The 19,152-nt window shown below is 37.9% G+C and overlaps 1 protein-coding gene and 1 long non-coding RNA gene across 4 annotated transcripts; one reads left to right on the top strand and one right to left on the bottom strand.

Annotated features, from left to right (window-relative positions):
• Positions 1 to 276: 276 nt before the first annotated feature.
• LOC126374919 (uncharacterized) lies at positions 277 to 18,227 on the top strand. 3 transcript variants are annotated; one of them, XM_050021693.1, is made up of 14 exons: positions 277 to 513; positions 1,175 to 1,267; positions 2,093 to 2,267; positions 2,577 to 2,672; positions 5,173 to 5,313; positions 5,981 to 6,145; positions 6,833 to 6,970; positions 7,289 to 7,389; positions 8,374 to 8,467; positions 8,658 to 8,816; positions 13,520 to 13,768; positions 15,355 to 15,532; positions 15,858 to 16,054; positions 17,358 to 18,227. In XM_050021693.1, the coding sequence occupies exons 2-14, from the start codon at positions 1,236 to 1,238 to the stop codon at positions 17,520 to 17,522; spliced, it is 1,890 nt and encodes a 629-aa protein (XP_049877650.1). In that variant the 5' UTR covers positions 277 to 513; positions 1,175 to 1,235; the 3' UTR covers positions 17,523 to 18,227. The 3 variants fall into 3 exon arrangements, with proteins under 3 accessions (XP_049877650.1, XP_049877649.1, XP_049877651.1); XM_050021692.1 differs by having other exon boundaries at positions 1,175 to 1,272; XM_050021694.1 differs by lacking the exons at positions 7,289 to 7,389; positions 8,374 to 8,467 and having other exon boundaries at positions 1,175 to 1,272.
• LOC126374935 (uncharacterized) lies at positions 9,147 to 13,273 on the bottom strand. Its single transcript, XR_007567518.1, has 2 exons — positions 10,890 to 13,273; positions 9,147 to 10,818 (listed from the first exon to the last, which is right to left on the bottom strand). It is a non-coding gene; the product is annotated as an uncharacterized LOC126374935 (long non-coding RNA).
• Positions 18,228 to 19,152: the final 925 nt, after the last annotated feature.

Here is a 19,152-nt window from a genome sequence, read left to right as displayed (position 1 = left end):
TCAAAATACATCCATCCATCCATTTTAATACTTAGTTGCAAGTTGTATTTTGATTATGTAGGTACCTACTTTTACCTATAGCCAAAGCCTATATAAACACCATCGCTGCACTTTAATTACCCACAAATAAATATTAAAAATTCAGTAAATAGACCAGTAAAGTTATTATAAACACGAAAGTCATGTTTCACCGTCTATTGAAACATGACTTTCGTGTTTTTTGTGTACAATGGAAGCTTTATTTCACGTGTTTCAAAGCTAAAACGAGCACTTGCCTGAACAATAATGTATAAATTACCAAAAACACAAGCTTTATCTCGTAATAAATTACCGTAATTAGCTCCCATATTTGTGAAATAAGGGTTTAATAATACTGTAAATTATTTGGAAATTAGTCTAATAATTTTACTGTTTTGTTTGGTAGGAAAATACTAGGGAAGTATGAAGCTATTAGTGATGTTATTCATGTCGTACATTTTGTGGATTTTGTTAATGCATCTGCCTTTATCTGTGGTAAGTTTTTAGTAAGTACGTACACTTCTTTACAATACTTTCTTGCTATTGATAATTTATTGCATACACATAATAGTACATTAAAACGTCACAAAAAATAAATCAAAAGACACATTAATTAATCGATCTCATTGTTCATAAGTTGTTAATAAGACTTTAAATAGGAGTTACACTTATTTGTACCAATAAGACTATTAACTATTAAAGTAAGATAATCTTACTTATTTGCTTATTAGATATAATTCTTATATGTAGTAACTTAATGTTGCGTTAGAACGGTTCAAAAATGAGTCTTATCAGGATCTTAGCTAAGGCGTAAACGATTATGAAAACGACAGATAAAAATACATTGGATTGATATTTTTATTACTGACACTGTCGCTTTTTGACGCCGTTTGCAATTTGCTAACCCCGTAGACTATTTTGGCTTGGTGTTAATCCTTAAAATGGATTAAACTGGGCATTAATATTTGAAAATAGAATACCGAATGGAAATTTTCTGTTTGGATATTTTGTCAGATTAGAAAATAATGTCAACGCCCTCTATATTGATCCGTTTGTAACATTGTTCCGACAACGGACGTTACACGTCAAGATTGTTGTTTCAGCAGTCGATAGATGGCGCTGTGTTCAAAAATCTAAAGAAGGATTGTATTCGCAGGTTGGAGAAACGCCGAAATTCCGAGTTCTTGCACCGGAATTCATTTGTCCGAAAGATCAAGATGCAGCTGTCGACAAGCCAGACAATACAGTCGTTACGTTTGTATTTTCTCCTCTTATCTTCTTCTTCACATCACGTGAATAGTAAATGGTATTGTCACAAGATGTTGGTATTGTCTTTGCCTATATTTTTATTTTCGCTTTTAAAACTAGTCCTCCGCTTTTGGATACCCTAATACTTTAGTCGAATTCTATGATATTAGTTTAAATAGTAATGATGGGTAGGTGTCACAATTTTAAACATTAAAAATTATAGTAAAATAGTATAGTAAAGTAGCACAGTAAAATAAACACCTTATAAGAGCGACTTCTAACTCCTTAGTAGGTACATAAAGATTACTAAACGTAATGAGATTAGTTTGGAAAGAAAGAAACGAGTTTGCTATTCAGTTCGTTCTACAGCAATTTAAATTAGCTAAGGAAGTTTAAACTTACTAACAAATTAAACTTGCATAAAAATCCGGTGAATCAAAACGTTTGTAAGCTTCTTTATTTGAATTACTGGCTGATTTCCTCTAAAAAATATTTGAAATCACAAGTAACTTAAAATACAAAAAGTTGTTTTTTTCTGTGTCTGTAATGGCGTTTACACGTATTTGTTCCAGCAGTTACAGCCAGTTAATAAAATTTACATAAGTAATTACTTTTTTATTATTTTTACGATTCTTTTTATGAGTTATTGGTTCTTCTTCAAGTAAATTTACTTTTTGAACAAACTATTGGATTTCGAGATCAAATAAGATTTTTAATAAAGTATCCGTCGTGTTTTTATGCCCGACTGTGCGAGGCAATAAGGAGTGTAATATGTTTATTTGTAAACATCATGTATGACTTCAATCCAAGAATGATTTTCCTCCAGGCTTCAAACCCCGGCAGGGTCAACATTCGACATAGTGTGGTCGGTGCGATGGACAACGCTGGATGCGCCCACGCAGCGATTCACGCTCATGGTGTGGAAGGCTGTGCGGGAGCTCGAGAAACGGCTGAATAAGGAGCAGCCTGAGCCTTATGTCTATGTTATTCCTAATGATGAGGTACCTACTTTAAGCTGGGTTCTCACTACTAAGTACTCTCGGGCTGAGTTTGGATAACTGCTCAGTTCACTGTGGATGTGAAGTCCGAGTGCACTCAGATCATAATGTCTATCCATCACAAGTAACGACCGAGTATCCGAGTACTCGTATAGTGAGAATCCGGCTTTAGAGACTTAGGTATTTATTGTATGACTGCCTTTACCAATAGGCCACACGATATAAATCGCTAATGAGAATGATCATATTTCAATATATATTACACCCACCATTGGCGACATCGACTTATAATAATAATAATAATGATTTTAGCTCCTCCGCGGAGTAAATTTCATATTCAATATCACGGCGATAGACCAAGGCGGAGAGACAAGTGCTCCGAAGAGCTTCCACATTGACAACACCCAGGTAAGTAAAGAATAAAAGTAACAATTAGAAGTGAAGTATAATGAGTTATTTATTCAACAAGAGAAGTAAGTCTTGTGTGCGAGTGCCGAGTTTAAACCACTGAAGTAGTTTAGAAATAGTTTAGAAGTACTGGTATAGGTACTTACTAAGCGCTGTGAGTAATTTAAAAGCACAAGACAAAAAAACAAGTTTACTGTGAAACGTACAACTTTAATTCACTTTCAATAAGCAATATTTTACTTACCACCGTACTAAGAGACAAAAAATCTACATCCTTTATTAGTGAACATTTTTTGTACAAAAAAATAAAACGAATAGTTTAGGTACTAACTATTAAGAACTGATTGAGGTGTTTAGTGTTCAATTTATGCCGTGCGCAAATTATTTCGGCTCATCATCTCTAACGTACTTACTATAATAATAAACAAACTTTTTTATAATTTTTATGTAATTTTGATGTTTTATATTCTTTTGTTTCGTCTGTCAGTTTAATAAGGGACTTTCCAGTCGGCGTTCCCCAAAAACACGATAGATGGCGTTGTTAAGTTTTTTCTTCGTTTAAAGTTCTAATTTCATGGATAATAGAAATGCATCTTTTATTTTTGTTTTTGGGTATAAATGATGACCCTTTTTATTACACCAAGGTACATTTACAACTTCCACCTATTATTATCCTGATCAAAGAGAAGCAATATAGGTAGCAACATCATTCTATACATAATGTGATCCAAATCATCATCATCAGCCCATTAACGTCCCCACTGCTGGGGCACGGGCCTTCCCTATGGATGCATAGGGAGATCGGGCCTTAAACCATCACGCGGGCCCAGTGCGGATTGATGGTTATTAACGACTGCTAATGCAGCCGGGACCAAGGGCTTTACGTGCCTTACGAAGCACGGAGGAGCTCGAGATGAAAACTTTTTTTTGTTGTCACCCAACCTATGACCGGCCTTTGCGAAAGTTGCTTAACTTCAACAATCGCAGACCGAGCGCGTTTAACGCTCCGCCACCAACCTCACCGTGATCCAAATATTAAGCAACAATTAGTTTTATACCTATATGCTTCTGCCATTTGGTTTCGGTTTCAAAAATTCTTTATTTATTATGAGTTTTACAATACTAATTAACGGACACATTCATGTTCATAGTACTTACATTAAAATTTACAACTTTTCGCCGGTTGAATGTCAAGGAAATCTCAAGGAAACACTAGTTTTACACTTCTATAATAACATGGCAATAATGCGGATAACTTATTTATTTATACGTAATAATGTATATACACTTTAGAAAAGGCATATTTTTTGCATCACAATTTTATTTACATTACATTTTTGAATAATTCATCATCATCATCATCAGCCCATTAACATCCCCACTGCTGGGGCACGGGCCTTCCCTATGGATGGATAGGGAGATCGGGCCTTAAACCACCACGCGGGCGGGACCAACGGCTTAACGTGCCTTCCGAAGCACGGAGGAACTCGAGATGAAAACTTTTTTTTTGTGGTCACCCATCCTATGACCGGCCTTTGCGAATGTTGCTTAACTTCAACAATCGCAGACCGAGCGCGTTAACTGCTGCGCCACCGAGCTCCTCTTTTGAATAATTATGTACCCCATAAATGACAAAAAAAGGTAATTATCACGTAAAGCGTGAATTTCAAAATGTGCTAAGTTTGGTGGCGAACTTTCATATTATTTTTTCGTGAAAAATTGGGTTCCGACATGAAAAAAGATAGTTCCACTAAAACCCTATACTTAACTTGTTCTTCGTAGCTAGAACTATCCTTTTTCATGTCGGAACCCAATTTTTCACGAAAAAATAATAATATGAAAGTTCGCCACCAAACTTGAAATTTTGATATCACCCTAAAAGTGAATAACGCCATCTATCGTGTGTTTGGGGAACGTCGTTTGGAAAGTCCCTTGTTTATTCAAATATTCTAGTCCTTTTTGTGTTTCATATTGTCAAAATTCAAATTTAATAATATCACAAATAGCTTTATTCAGTAGGTAACATAGTTGCACATTGATTCATCATTTTTTATTTAACGAATGTCTCATCCGCCTAAAACTACTGCAGCTTCTCAAAACCTGTATAGCCGAGGAAAAGAAGCTGCAAAAACCTCGACACAGGGCCCTAGACGTTCTTTAAAAAAAACATAAAATACTGTTATACAATTTAGTAATTTGACTGCCTAATATCAGTTCCCAAACAGTAAATCCCAGTTGGGCACGAACCTCGGCTCAGGGCGTCGTCTGAGAGGAAAATTATTTGAAAGAATGTGATAGCTGTACAGAGCAATATAATGTACCCACTTTAGGACTCTGTCGGACTAACATATTTATTTTGACATTTAGTGAGACTTACAGTTCAATTTGTCAAAAAAGTTAATGTGACACGGTACCAAAGTGTATGCATATTAATGCTCGTGACCGTACTCGCATAATAAAATAATCTTTCTTTCGTTCTAATTAGTAATCTTATTGTCAGGGAGAACAGAAGCTGGACCTGGTGGAGGGGAGGGCTGAGCAGCTGTATATGGTGCTGGTAGGAGGTCAGCTCACCTACTCTGATGTGCCGTATGTTTTGCAGGCGCAGGTTACCTCTTGTGCCCCTACGCAGGATTATTACGTTAGTTAATACAACTGATTATATCTGTAGTAGATACCTACTTACTTACTTATATACATACTCTTAGAGAAAACGACTAGTTAAGTACAATTAGTGATTATATTTCATTATAGATAACATTTTAGCGCTATCTATAATGTACTATTATAATCATTTATGATTATTGGTAGTAATTTACGGATAGTAGCCGGAACCAACGGCTTAACATGCCTTTCGAAGCACGGATAAGTCTTCCTTTTTCAAACAATCATGGCATGTGATTGAACCTGCAATATGCTTACCAAACGAAACTCCATTTGGACATTTCCCTGGGCATCAAACCCGGACTTCCAGACCGTGAGCCCAGTGCTCTAACTACTAAACCATGGAGGTTGTTACTGTCACTATATACTTGACTAATAATAATTGGGAAGTTTCCTAGGTCAAGGATAAATTATGAAATTCTGATTACTAAATAAGGTGACAAAACACGCTTTCTTTTTTCTATTTAACTTATTTGTGAATTTTAATAAAGAAAAATTTAATAATAAGTGCGACATTTTGTCACAGTCATGGGTTTTTTAAATGACTATGGAATTTCATACAAATGCCATAGTCATTTCTTGATTTGACGTTTAGTAAAAAGTAACTGATTTGACTAGTTGGAAACTACCCTATTCTTCCACAGTTCATCTGGTCAGTACACGATACGATATCGCACGAGTCCGTTATAGACGTATCTTCAACAATTGGCTCCACGTTGACGATACCTCCTCATTCGCTGAGGCCTGGCCTTGAATACGATGTCAACTGTCAAGTCATCAAGCAAAGCACTCGGCTGCGTATTACTCAGGTAATGACCCCGATTCCTACAGACACCTCCCTCCTTAAGTTATACCTGTCATTTTCTTATCCGCCGAAAAGGAAAGGGATGGATGATTGACAGTTCCTATGTTTAAGAAGAATGAGTAAATGAATGAATAACCCGGGCGAATCAATAATGTATCTCGCTGGTATACAAACCGTTTGACGTGTGCTGTAAACATAAATCTGTCGAGTTATGTTAAGACCGGGAAGTACATTTGGAGCACTGGTGATCCAGAAACACAGGCTCTGGCTTATCTCGAGCACCAGTCTCCACTCTAAACTGCGCTTTAATTTATGTAACCCATCTGTAGATTGTGGAGAACAAATGAAGATATTAATATTTTTTTTTTATGATATTATTATTATATTAATTCCAACAACACGACATAACAACAACATGAGTCAGTCGTTGATGAGTGAGTTATAACATGAGTTTATTTATTTTATTTTTATTTATTTAATAGTTTATTGTACACAGAACAGGATATAAAACACAAGACAGACAAACTTATTGTGACCGGGAAAGAGATAAACTTAAAAACAAACACAAGGCAGATAGGGCGTGTACATCACTAACAAATAGAAATAACACATACAATATATTAACAATACTTAGTTTATATACCTCATGTTTGAAGAACATAAACTAATTTACTTAACCCCTTATTTCTAGACCGGTTTGCCGTTTCAAGTCCTTCAGCGAGGTTTAAAAGTCTATCTCAGCGTAGATTACCTGATAATACCTGTCAACCAACCCTTCTTCATCGCGAGTAAAGTCATCAACCAAGATTATTACGATAGTTTTGTTGAGGTAAGATTTTTTTTATTTTATTCTCATACGACGCAGACTTTGTAGCGGCGCACCGTTCGTGTGTTAGACACAGTGATGTATCGTGTCTTTTTACTTCTTTGTGGGTTGTGAGGTGGACGACCAACCTCATCAACCCTGGTGTCAGGGTTACTATTGCGCCGCCAAAGGCCCCTGACAGGGCTCGTGTAACAATTACTTACATAAGTAAATAGTAACCGGGATCAATGGCTTAACGTTGCCTTCCGAAACACGGGAGCAATTTTAATAACATAGGAAAAATATCTAAAACATATTTATCCATGCTTTAATTATTTGCAGTTTTCTTGGGAATGTCTATCGGCAGTCACTCCTTGTGATTTCCTTGAAATTACCAGTAATGACACGCTGTTTTTCCCGGATGGAATACCCACTGTCGGAGAGTACGTGTTTGTTGTTTTATAATTTTTTTTCAAACTGAGGCAAAAGCCCTGATCCCTGCAGACCTTCTAATTTTATTTTACGTTATAACCTGTCATTTTCTTATCTAGCAAAATGGAAAGAGGCGGATGATTGGCAGCTGTTAATTTCAAAATGAATGAGTTAATGAATGAATAGCCTGGTTGAATCGAATAGGCATTTCGTTGATATACTACCCGTTTCACGTGTGCTGTCAACTTAATTCTGTCGGGTTGTTGACCAATGAAAAACTTTGAGAGGGCTGTTTACTGCCTTAGACACATCGATTACCCGTCCATTTCTTTGTTGGTGGAAAAGAAAATTACAGTTAAGTATACCAAACTTAAAATAAAATTAGTTGGTATGTGCTGGAATCATCACCATTATTACATTTATATAAGTAATGAAGATAAAGTGTACCAACTAAATAAACAGGTTAAATGTACAAATAAAATCCTAATCGAACCTCGGCCCAGGGCATCGTCTGCGAGGATTATATTTGAAAGATCGACCCTAGTTGGTCGATAGCGATAAGCGCTGAATGAGGGAAATCATCAACCACGCCGGGGGTTGTCGGTATCGGGGTTGATCATAAAATATCATGCAGCCACACTTGATAATAAATATGGATATAATGGTCTTGGTCGTATAGTAATACATGTTACCACTGTTACCTATCACTAAATGCCGACATGTGTAACTTAAGGGTTTTTGTTAAACCTGCGATAATCACGTGCTCAGCGGTGAAGGAAAACATCGTGAGGAAACCCACATTTCTGAGAAACACAATTTCGGAGGTATGTGACCTAACCTGTATTGGGCTGGTTTTCCCTTCGCGAGTTAGAAGGTCAGACAGGCAGTCGCTTCTGTAAAAAACCGGACCTGTCAAACCTTCAGGTTAGGTAAGCGGACCCTGTGAAAAACGGGATAGTGCTACGGGTATGTTGACATTTGCGATAATCTTTCAGATACGAAATAAAACTGTCAGTAAATGTAGATGATCAATCGACTGAATCTAGCGCTGTTATTAAAACGGTGGATCAAACTTTGCCCGTATTACAGGTAGCCATTTTATAATTCATTCAGTCCAGCTTATAAAATCACATTAATGGCCAACTAGGTACCTTTTTAGCTTCTATTATCAGCGGTCTTATGCTTGTGTTTAATATTTTGAAGACCTTAATGGAATCAGACGTTACTGTGGATGTTAATTATTTTGTATAAAAAAGTAAATATCAATGTGTACTTTCAGATAACACCTATATCTCGAGTAGTAAACGAAGGCAGCAAGATTTCATTGGTTGCGAATGCCAGTAATGTAGCTCCGGCTTGCACTCTTACTTGGTATTTTGCAAAGGAGGGGTTTGTTGCAGTAGAAGTTGAAGGAAATGGAACGTGTGAAGATTGCCAGGTAGGTACCTCTTCCCTACACTTGCCCCACACTCTTTAATAATCCGTCGACTAGTTAAATCGAGCAAAAATTTAAAACAAATAGTTCTAAAACAGAAAAAAAACATATAAAAACTATTTGTCAAGAACATAAATTCAAGAAGTTCTTATATTAAAAATTTTGGTTCAAAACACTGGCTGAATTATTTGAAAAAAGTTTTGAATAGCCAAATGTTTTTAAAACTAAATATATATATATATGTCGTAGCAGTGGGGGTTGTCGGTCGTAACATCATCAGAATGGAGGGTGGGCGTTAGAAGAGTGGGCGTTAGAAGACAATAATGGCCGTCATCAGTATCACAATCATTTTATTTACTTCCACATAGTTTTTGTATCACGATTAAATAAAGTCACAGCATAAGGTACACACTCACGGCAACGTCACGGTATTCGTAACGGTTACACAGTCTCTCGTTATCTAGCGCGCATAAGGACGTTAGCGCGAAGGGGCTACTCGCCCTCTACTTGCCCTCCACCACCCATGGTTCCTATATTCGGACCGAATCATCGGGACACGTGCTCTTTTCCGATCACACTTTCTTGACGTCCCTACAAGTTATAGGTGAGCGACTATAGCACTCCACTTTCCGATCGTAATTATTCGACACGTCCGTTCATGACGAAGGTTCGCGGCAGACTGCCCGACTATAACGGCAGTGCACGTCCGCTCGACACGACGACTCTGTAGTGACTCCCCGACTTCACGCAGCTCTGGCCGTAGGCCACCTGACGTCGGAGCGATGCAACTTCATGACGGTAGTGATGTAACTTCATTTTATTTTCCGATTTGATCAATTTCTCTTCTTAATTCATAACTAACTCCGACACGGCCATCCTGCGTGACACACGTCCTCGTGTGTTAATCTGAAACAATATACCACAGCACAGTATCCAAGTTCGCTCGGTCATTCCTGACCTAACATGAGACTCTATAAAGGACTCTACATGAGCTCTACTTGTGACTCTACACGAGCTCTACTTGTGACTCTACACGAGCTCTACTTGTGACTCTACACGAGCTCTACTTGTGACTCTACACGAGCTCTACTTGTGACTCTACACGAGCTCTACTTGTGACTCTACACGAGCTCTACTTGTGACTCTACACGAGCTCTACTTGTGACTCTACACGAGCTCTACTTGTGACTCTACACGAGCTCTACTTGTGACTCTACACGAGCTCTACTTGTGACTCTACACGAGCTCTACTTGTGACTCTACACGAGCTCTACTTGTGACTCTACACGAGCTCTACTTGTGACTCTACATGAGCTCACATTACATCATGATAAATCATCAACTAACAATACACGGACCATTGACCAGTATTCACACACTATAAACAACCAAACTTGAAAATCCAATTACTCTTTACACATCGGTCGTTACTATCACCTAAACGAGCGATAGTAACTCATGCCACTCTACTGAGCGACGATATCTCAAAACCAGGCGTCACTACCACCTAAATCGAGCGGTAGCAACTCATGCCACTCTACTGAGTGACGATATCTCACAACCAGGCGTCACTACCACCTAAATCGAGCGGTAGCAACTCATGCCACTTACACCAAGTGACGATATCTCAACACAGTCGTTGCTGCCACCTAAACCGAGCGACAGCAACTCATGCCACTTACACCAAGTGACGATATCTCAACACAGTCGTTGCTGCCACCTAAATCGAGCGACAGCAACTCATGCCACTTACACCAAGTGACGATATCTCACAACCAGGCGTCACTACCACCTAAATCGAGCGGTAGCAACTCATGCCACTTACACCAAGTGACGATATCTCAACACAGTCGTTGCTGCCACCTAAACCGAGCGACAGCAACTCATGCCACTTACACCAAGTGACGATATCTCAACACAGTCGTTGCTGCCACCTAAATCGAGCGACAGCAACTCATGCCACTTACACCAAGTGACGATATCCCAACACAGTCGTTACTGCCACCTAAATCGAGCGACAGCAACTCATGCCACTTACACCAAGTGACGATATCTCAACACAGTCGTCACTGCCACCTAAATCGAGCGACAGCAACTCATGCCACTTACACCAAGTGACGATATCTCAACACAGCTAGCACACAAACTTTACATTTTAGTTGGTAGAATAGTGGTCAATGCGTTACACAATTTCTTTTATATCACTAATTTCTAATTTGCGCAGTTCGACTAATTCTACCGGAGGTCAACTTGACTTAGATTCAGGTACAATGTCATGACCAAATACAAAGTCAACATGACATCCAGGCCTCGACCGCATACCTGTAGTTTCTAAGACGAGCAGCACAAAAGTGGCTGCAGCCCCGAACACTACAAGTGCGCAGCTTCCTATCAGAGTTGCTCCGAAACAGGTCAATCATAGCTTTCATTGCTCAATTAAATCAACCAACATTACACATCTACTGCAAAGCACAACAGGCTGTAATATTCCTCCCCAAACTGCGGTTACGCTACAAAACAGTCATGAGTCACAACATCCCCTCCCGGGATGGCCACCTTGGTCCACGACCACAAAACGACAGAGCACCCTGGCTCTCTCACACACAAGTCATAAAGTCACAATGTAACGACCAACACCTTGAGGAAATATTACTGCACTTACACAATTACTGATTTGGTATGATCATCATTTAGAATGTTTTGCTCTAATTTTCTTTCTAATGATTTACTCTGTTTCGGGCATTTTCTAAGCCTATTTCATTTAATCATGATCCAAATAATTTTACTTCGCAATGTTTACTTCACTTCATTACAATTTCCAATTTAACTAAAGTAAAAGAGAACTTTCTGCACTAAGTTCGTTTGTATCTTATTACAACTTCCCATATTTCAAATCAGGTAAAACAGATACGACTCACCAGGACTTATAAGAATTTCCAATAAAAGATCAACCACTGGTCTTGTGACATAGTTTAGGTCGTCAACAGCACCAGCGCAGTAAGTCCGGCTGGTATACAACGTGCTGCCATGATGTCGTCACTTTACACGGCTACGGCTCAGCCCGCGCCATTTTCATCCTCGCTTGCAATCCACCAATTGCCGAACCAAGTTATGACATGAAACAAAAGAATTCACTGTATTATCGTATTCACATGACTTTCTTTCAATCAGTTTAAAAAGATTATTAAAGAATGTTGAATATTGAAACATTTGACGAATGACGGTAGATTACAAAACAATTATCATGTCATGATTAATTTCTTTTTGCTTGGAGTGAGAAAATACAACTTTAACCACGCAGGTCAAGCGTGTCTACACCAATTCGAAATATTTTTAGACCAAAATACAACGATTTTACGATGATGAAAACAGATTGGAAAACGCGGTGTGATTGACACGGATTGACACAATGTGTCTCGTCAATTTTGTTTTTTTTAAAAAACAATTTCCTCATTATTAGAAACGGAAATTCACATAGCAATAAAGTCAACAACAATAAGGTTCCAGTATGAAAACGACTCACCGTAATAACAGTTTTCAATTTCAGGTTCCATAATTTTCAAACACGACTGCACACAGTATGGACATATTGTGATGTTCACGCCATCATATCTTACGGCATGTAGTGATGTCGATCATTAACAAGGTCCAGGTCACTTCAAATTCAGGTCCATCTCCAAATTCAGGCATGGCTGTAGACTACATCTTCATCACGTGGTCACACGAATGTGATAGTCATCATAATCTTCTGATTGTGATAATCCAAACTTACATTGTCTTGTTGTGAACGTCGCATCACATTGTCTTCATAAGTTCACTAATCCCACTTCTGATGTCGTAGCAGTGGGGGTTGTCGGTCGTAACATCATCAGAATGGAGGGTGGGCGTTAGAAGAGTGGGCGTTAGAAGACAATAATGGCCGTCATCAGTATCACAATCATTTTATTTACTTCCACATAGTTTTTGTATCACGATTAAATAAAGTCACAGCATAAGGTACACACTCACGGCAACGTCACGGTATTCGTAACGGTTACACAGTCTCTCGTTATCTAGCGCGCATAAGGACGTTAGCGCGAAGGGGCTACTCGCCCTCTACTTGCCCTCCACCACCCATGGTTCCTATATTCGGACCGAATCATCGGGACACGTGCTCTTTTCCGATCACACTTTCTTGACGTCCCTACAAGTTATAGGTGAGCGACTATAGCACTCCACTTTCCGATCGTAATTATTCGACACGTCCGTTCATGACGAAGGTTCGCGGCAGACTGCCCGACTATAACGGCAGTGCACGTCCGCTCGACACGACGACTCTGTAGTGACTCCCCGACTTCACGCAGCTCTGGCCGTAGGCCACCTGACGTCGGAGCGATGCAACTTCATGACGGTAGTGATGTAACTTCATTTTATTTTCCGATTTGATCAATTTCTCTTCTTAATTCATAACTAACTCCGACATATATATATATATATATATATTATTAATGTTATTAATTAATGCTATTAATGTTAATTATTAATGTCGTTTATAAATATTGTTTTGAGCTGTCACTGCCAGATTTTGTATTATTAAAATCTTTTTCTTCAAATTATTTACAAATTATTTTCGTCGATAAACATTACTATTAAAAAGATTACTTACCAACTTTTTAAAAAGAAATTAATAGAACTTATACTATATTTTTATATCATTATCATTTTAGCAAGGAGAAGCATTATCCGACACGTTGACTATATTCTCTTTGGAGGAGAACTTTTTGAATGAACTAGCAGATTACACGAATGAGACGGAATGGCGACAAGTGACGGGAGAAATGCCGGCCGCGGGTGGTCGAGCGCGCTTTATCGCACGATGCGGGTGTTCGCTCACATTTGAATGTGAAACCAAGGGAATGGTCTTTGCTGACTTAACATTTGTATTGAATGCGAGTCCAAAACCTGGCGGAGTAAAGGTGAATGTTACCTTTTTTTAACTGACATCAAACAGGAGGTTCTATGTTCCACTGTATTTAGATTTTTTTTAAGTACTTACTTAGATAATGTTTGTCACGGAATAAATATACATTAATTATTATGGATTGATTTAGGCAGTTTAAACTTCCTGATCACCTCATAGCGAAGACTTCCCATTTTACGCAGCATACACAAAAAACCTCTCTCAAAAAATCCTTAAATAAATAAGTCTTAGGCTTAGATTTTTAAATGAATAAGTCTTTTTTTATCTTGATAACAATTAATGAACTACTCTCATTATAAATACAAACAGAAAAGTAATCATAATCCCCTACCGTTATCCATACCATAGGGATTTGACAGGTCGTGATATCTACAGAAACCAATTATAAGTAAGTAAGTACCTACCTATGCCAATTATTATTAAGTACTTTCAAGTCGAAGGCAAAACCAGGCAACTACAGGTTAGGTCGCATGCCTCCGTAAACACATTTCTCAGAAATACGTACCAGTAAGTATGTTCAGTAAGTAAGATACTTACTTGCGAAAAGTCACTGGGCTTTCAAACGCTCCATTATAAATGTAATTATGTTTTTTTTTTTGATTGATAATAAAAACATGAACATAATACCTTAAACGCTAAGAAGCATTGTTAAACCCGGCATGAGTTTGCCTCCCAGTAAAATATAATCTAAACTAAAACATCAGTTAGCAAGCAGTTGTTCAACTTAACTTATAAAGGGTAGGTAATTTACAAAGAAATACTAGCTAGTAAACACGTAAACAAGTACGAGAGTAGGCATCATGCGAGCGGCTGCGCAGCGCAATTCGTTCATTATATAGGCGGCTCCAAAATTCACACCGAAGTCTCGGCAAGAATTGAGTGCAGGTAGTTTTTTATTACTTATATAATCATCATCATTATTCATTACTTACATATAACGTGGTTGCGATGGCGGCCAAAGGGTATTTATCTGTGCTTCACGCCGTGTAACTCTTTCCGTCTACTTTTACTTCGTTTACTCATATTTTGTCTTTATCTTTTTGTTATCACAGTTGTTAGGGTCGATCATGCTGTGCGACACTTTACTGGTTCTACCATCTGGAATAATACTTTACATACTATTAGATGTTATCCTCTATTATGATTGTTAACTGTTGTAGGTACTCGTCTTTTAAATAAATAAATGAAAAGTTATTTCTGAGAAATTTTATCGTGTACAAACTCATAGTAGGTATAAACCTTAACACTTCTGGCGCTTTAAAAACAGCACCTGAATATAACCCGAACGAAACAGATGCACAAGAAACGTCAAGGGGATTCCATATTAGCGAAATGTCTAGTTGTTTCGCAGGTTTTGCTTTGTTTTAGTTTGATAAAAATAATCTCTCAGTCATTTCGCGATTAGGTCGATATACGGTCTAGGTGAAATTAAATTTAACTATATAAATTTTCTCATTAATAGGTAGCTGAAAAAAAAATTATATCTAATAATCTAGTCAATATGGATGTAGTATATAGTCATACTTCTATCTTGATAACCTGAAACGAATCCTGTGTCGTCTTAAATTGAATTGGTTCTAGATATCCCCAGAATCGGGATCAGCAATGGAGACGGTGTTCCGCATCAGTACCCTATCAGTGTTGGACCCAGAGACGCCGCTACAATACTCCTTCTATTGTCGGGTTGGAGATGATGAGGCGCTGCTTCTTGGCTCCTTTACTGAACACCTTGCCGTGGAGACATTCCTACCATTTATAGGTAACGTATAAGTTTCGAAGACAGAGGCAGAGGTACTGCTTTATGTAATATACATTACAACTTGTAATTTGCACTTTAATTTGTAGCGCATAAACCAAATACAAGAAAACCAATACAATATATAATAAATACAAGAAAGCTTTTTAGCTTATCTTTTAATTGTAATTCTTTCAAGTAGCAACTCAAAATAGTTGTAATGCAAAATTTTACTTGCATGTATTTGTATACTTATCAGTAGTAACGGGGAGTCACTGTAAATTGACCTTATTTTTTCTTAATCTTCCAAACACAATATAATAAATTATATTTTCCACGTCCTCCACAGTCGGTGGTACAGAAATATGGGTAGAAGTATGTGACTCGCTCGGGGCGTGTTCTACAGGGGAGCCAACGACGGTGCTACTATCTCCTGGACACGGCTCCACTATAGACATGCTCTCTGAGGATGCGAGGGGCTTTATCAGGAGATGCGAGTTGAAGCAGTTGCAAACTGTGACTATAGGAGCAATTGTCACTTATATGGTACGTTTAATGTCCCTTTTTATTAACCCCCGACGCAAAAACGACGGATGATTCGATTTTAGTGCCGTTTTTTTTGTTTGAAAGGTTTATCAGTCGAGAGTGTTCTTAGCTATGTTTGGTGGAAATCGGTTCAGGTCTTCAAGGTCATCAGGTCGTTTTTTAAGTGTATTAGGAATGTTACACGTTCAGTCTGCTTGCAAGCATATATGAGACAAGTTATTTTTTGCTTTTTATAGGGTTTAGTATTTTTAACCTTTTGTCATAATAATTGAGTACTTTTTTTGGTCGGGGGTTTTTCTATTTTTTTGATTTAATTTTTGGTACACTACACTGCATGGCACTAACAGTAGTGTCATGGGAAGTTTTACTTTGTTGTAACACAACTATACGTGGCGGCATGCGGCTGGAACCTTAAGATTAAGAATATTTCTATGTAAACGGATGCAAATTCAAATTCAAAAATATCTTTATTCAGTAGGTAACATAGTTACACTTTGAATCGTCAATTTTTACATAACGAACGTCTCATCCGCCTAAAAATACTGCAGCTTCTCACAACCTGTATAGCCGGGGAAAAGAAGCTGCAAGAAAAACCTCGGCACAGGGCCCTAGACGTTCTTTAAAAAAATATATATAAACAAAATGCATACTAGTAGACATTATAAACGTTGTTTGTTACCCTGTTACCGTTACCGTTACTCTGTGTATATTTAGTTTTACATTTTATTTATTTTCGAAAAATGAATTAAGTATTATTTTATTTTATTCTTATTCTTATTTAATAAGGGATTTTCCGGGCTTCGTTCCTCAAACAGAATATAGATGAGATGTATAGATTTAACGTGATATTTACCTATTTCGTCATTACTCGTGTAGGTACGTAATTAGTATTACAATTATTCAAAAAAATATGCAGTGACAAGCATGTATAAAAAATAAAGAAAAGATATGATATAGAATTAAGTGGCTACTTATATTGCTTGTCATTATTTTGGTTGGAATAATAATGGGGCTCACGATCCGGAGGTCCCGAGTGCGAATCCCGGTGGGGACATATCACAGAAATCACTGTGTGATCCCTAGTTTGGTTAGGACATTACAGGCTGCTCACCTGATCTTCCAAAAGCGAGCAGGTTTAATAAGTATGTAGTAAAATCATTACATGAGCCATGTCAGGAGACTTTAGCGGCTCAATAGAAACTTTAACATCAAGGTTGAAGACTAGAGGTAAGTCATTGATCACACAATCACAACGCAAACGAGAAAAGATGATGATTAATAGTTTCAATCGTAATATTCGCAGAACGCCGAGCAACCGGACCTACTGTCACGGTTCTCCACAGCCACTCTTGGAGCCCTGCCGCCACCAGCCAGCTGTCTCCAGCAATACGCTGAACAGTACACATCTCTCTTACACTCTCTAGCCACTCATGGAGTCGATACCAGTGCGCTGATGGGATCTTCTTAAGAATCGTCATTCGTCTAGATATAATTATTATATCGATGTGTGGAAAATACCTACTAGGTATATTATAATAGTCATGGTTCACCTAATTATTAAGTAGATACCTCTATTGTATGGTACTTATGTACATAAAATACCCCGTTTATCAGGTTAAATACACTAATTTAACTAGTCAGATCAGTTACTTTTTACTAAACGTTAAATTATGAAATTAATAAGAATTTGTAAGAAAAAAGCAACCTGTGACGTCATAGAAAACGTGACAAAACGTCGCACATATTACATGATTTTTTATTCAAATTCATAAATATGTTAAATAGAAAAAATGAAACGTTTTTTATCACCATTAGATCTGTCTTTAATTAGAAAATCTTAGGAAATTACGTGTGGGTCAGGATGGCGGGTGTATGGTTATAAATGGTGATGATTTCGATACGAGAGGAATGTACAAGCAATGTACTGAATGTACCTAAAATTAAAAGCAATGTACCTTTTTGGAACAAAAGTTATTTAAAAAAAAGTGAGCCGCTAACCTGACTGTCAGAATGGCGAGTGTATTCTTAAATCTTAGCACATTACTAACAATTCAAGATTGTTATAAGTATGACAGCAATGTACGAGCAATGTGCCTCAACGTGTTGAAAATTCATCAATATGCAACAAAAGGTTTCAGAGTAATTTGAAAATAAAAATTCTCAAAAATTTCAACGCCTGATTATTTTTATCACTCGAAATCGTGGTTTCCAAGGTTACGACCCTAGACTACACGATCTGATCGGGAAACGGGAGTTGGTGGGGAATAACCATGGCAACCAACGTAACCTTGACGCATCTAGCCTGTCGGATAGGTAGGTGTAATGAGCCCTGTATTTTTAGGTACCCATCCGTCTCTTTCCTTTTCGGCAAATAAGAAGATGACAGGTATAACTTAAAGTAGGTAAAATTAGGAGGTGTCTGAAGGAATCGGGGCCATTTTCTGTTCACGGCGATACATTTATTTATTTATTTATTTATTTGTCCATAACATTCAATAAATATATAAATGATAAACTAAAATGAAAAATTTTTAATAATATTTTATAAATTAAATCATAATAAACATATAAAACAATACATAAAATATAAGTGCAATAATATTGTTAAAATATAGTAAGTATAATTCTGCCAACCTTTGCCCAATGGCTCAAATTAGCTTCCAAACGTTTTTTCGATTCTGCTCCGCACCACCCAAATCCCCTGGTAGTTGCGGCTTCCGAATACATCCCGCTTAGGGACGGTACTGAAAAGTATCGGCGTCCGAAGGACGTAATATACAATCCCGACGACCCGATTACCCTAGCCATAGAGGCAGCCAATCAGCTCGCGACACCAAACACTTCAGGACCCCGATACCGACCCCGCCGGCGTGGTCGACGATTTCCCTCATTCAGCGCTTATCGCTATCGACCCACTAGGGTCGATTAATTCTTTCAAATATTTTTCCTCTCAGACGACGCCCTGAGCCGAGGTTCGCGCCCAACTGGGCACCCTCAGGCCTGTTGTCTTAAACGTTGTACCGGGTGAGAGCCTTCAGCGCTCCCCATTTGTCCGGCCAAGTAGTTAATGCCATCTGCGGCAAATCTACAATAAGTCA

This window comes from Pectinophora gossypiella, chromosome 18 (genome assembly GCF_024362695.1).
Source record: "Pectinophora gossypiella chromosome 18, ilPecGoss1.1, whole genome shotgun sequence".
Lineage (NCBI taxonomy): Eukaryota > Metazoa > Arthropoda > Insecta > Lepidoptera > Gelechiidae > Pectinophora > Pectinophora gossypiella.
Note: the sequence above shows the minus strand (reverse complement) of the source record. Positions and strands in the feature narration are given on the sequence as shown.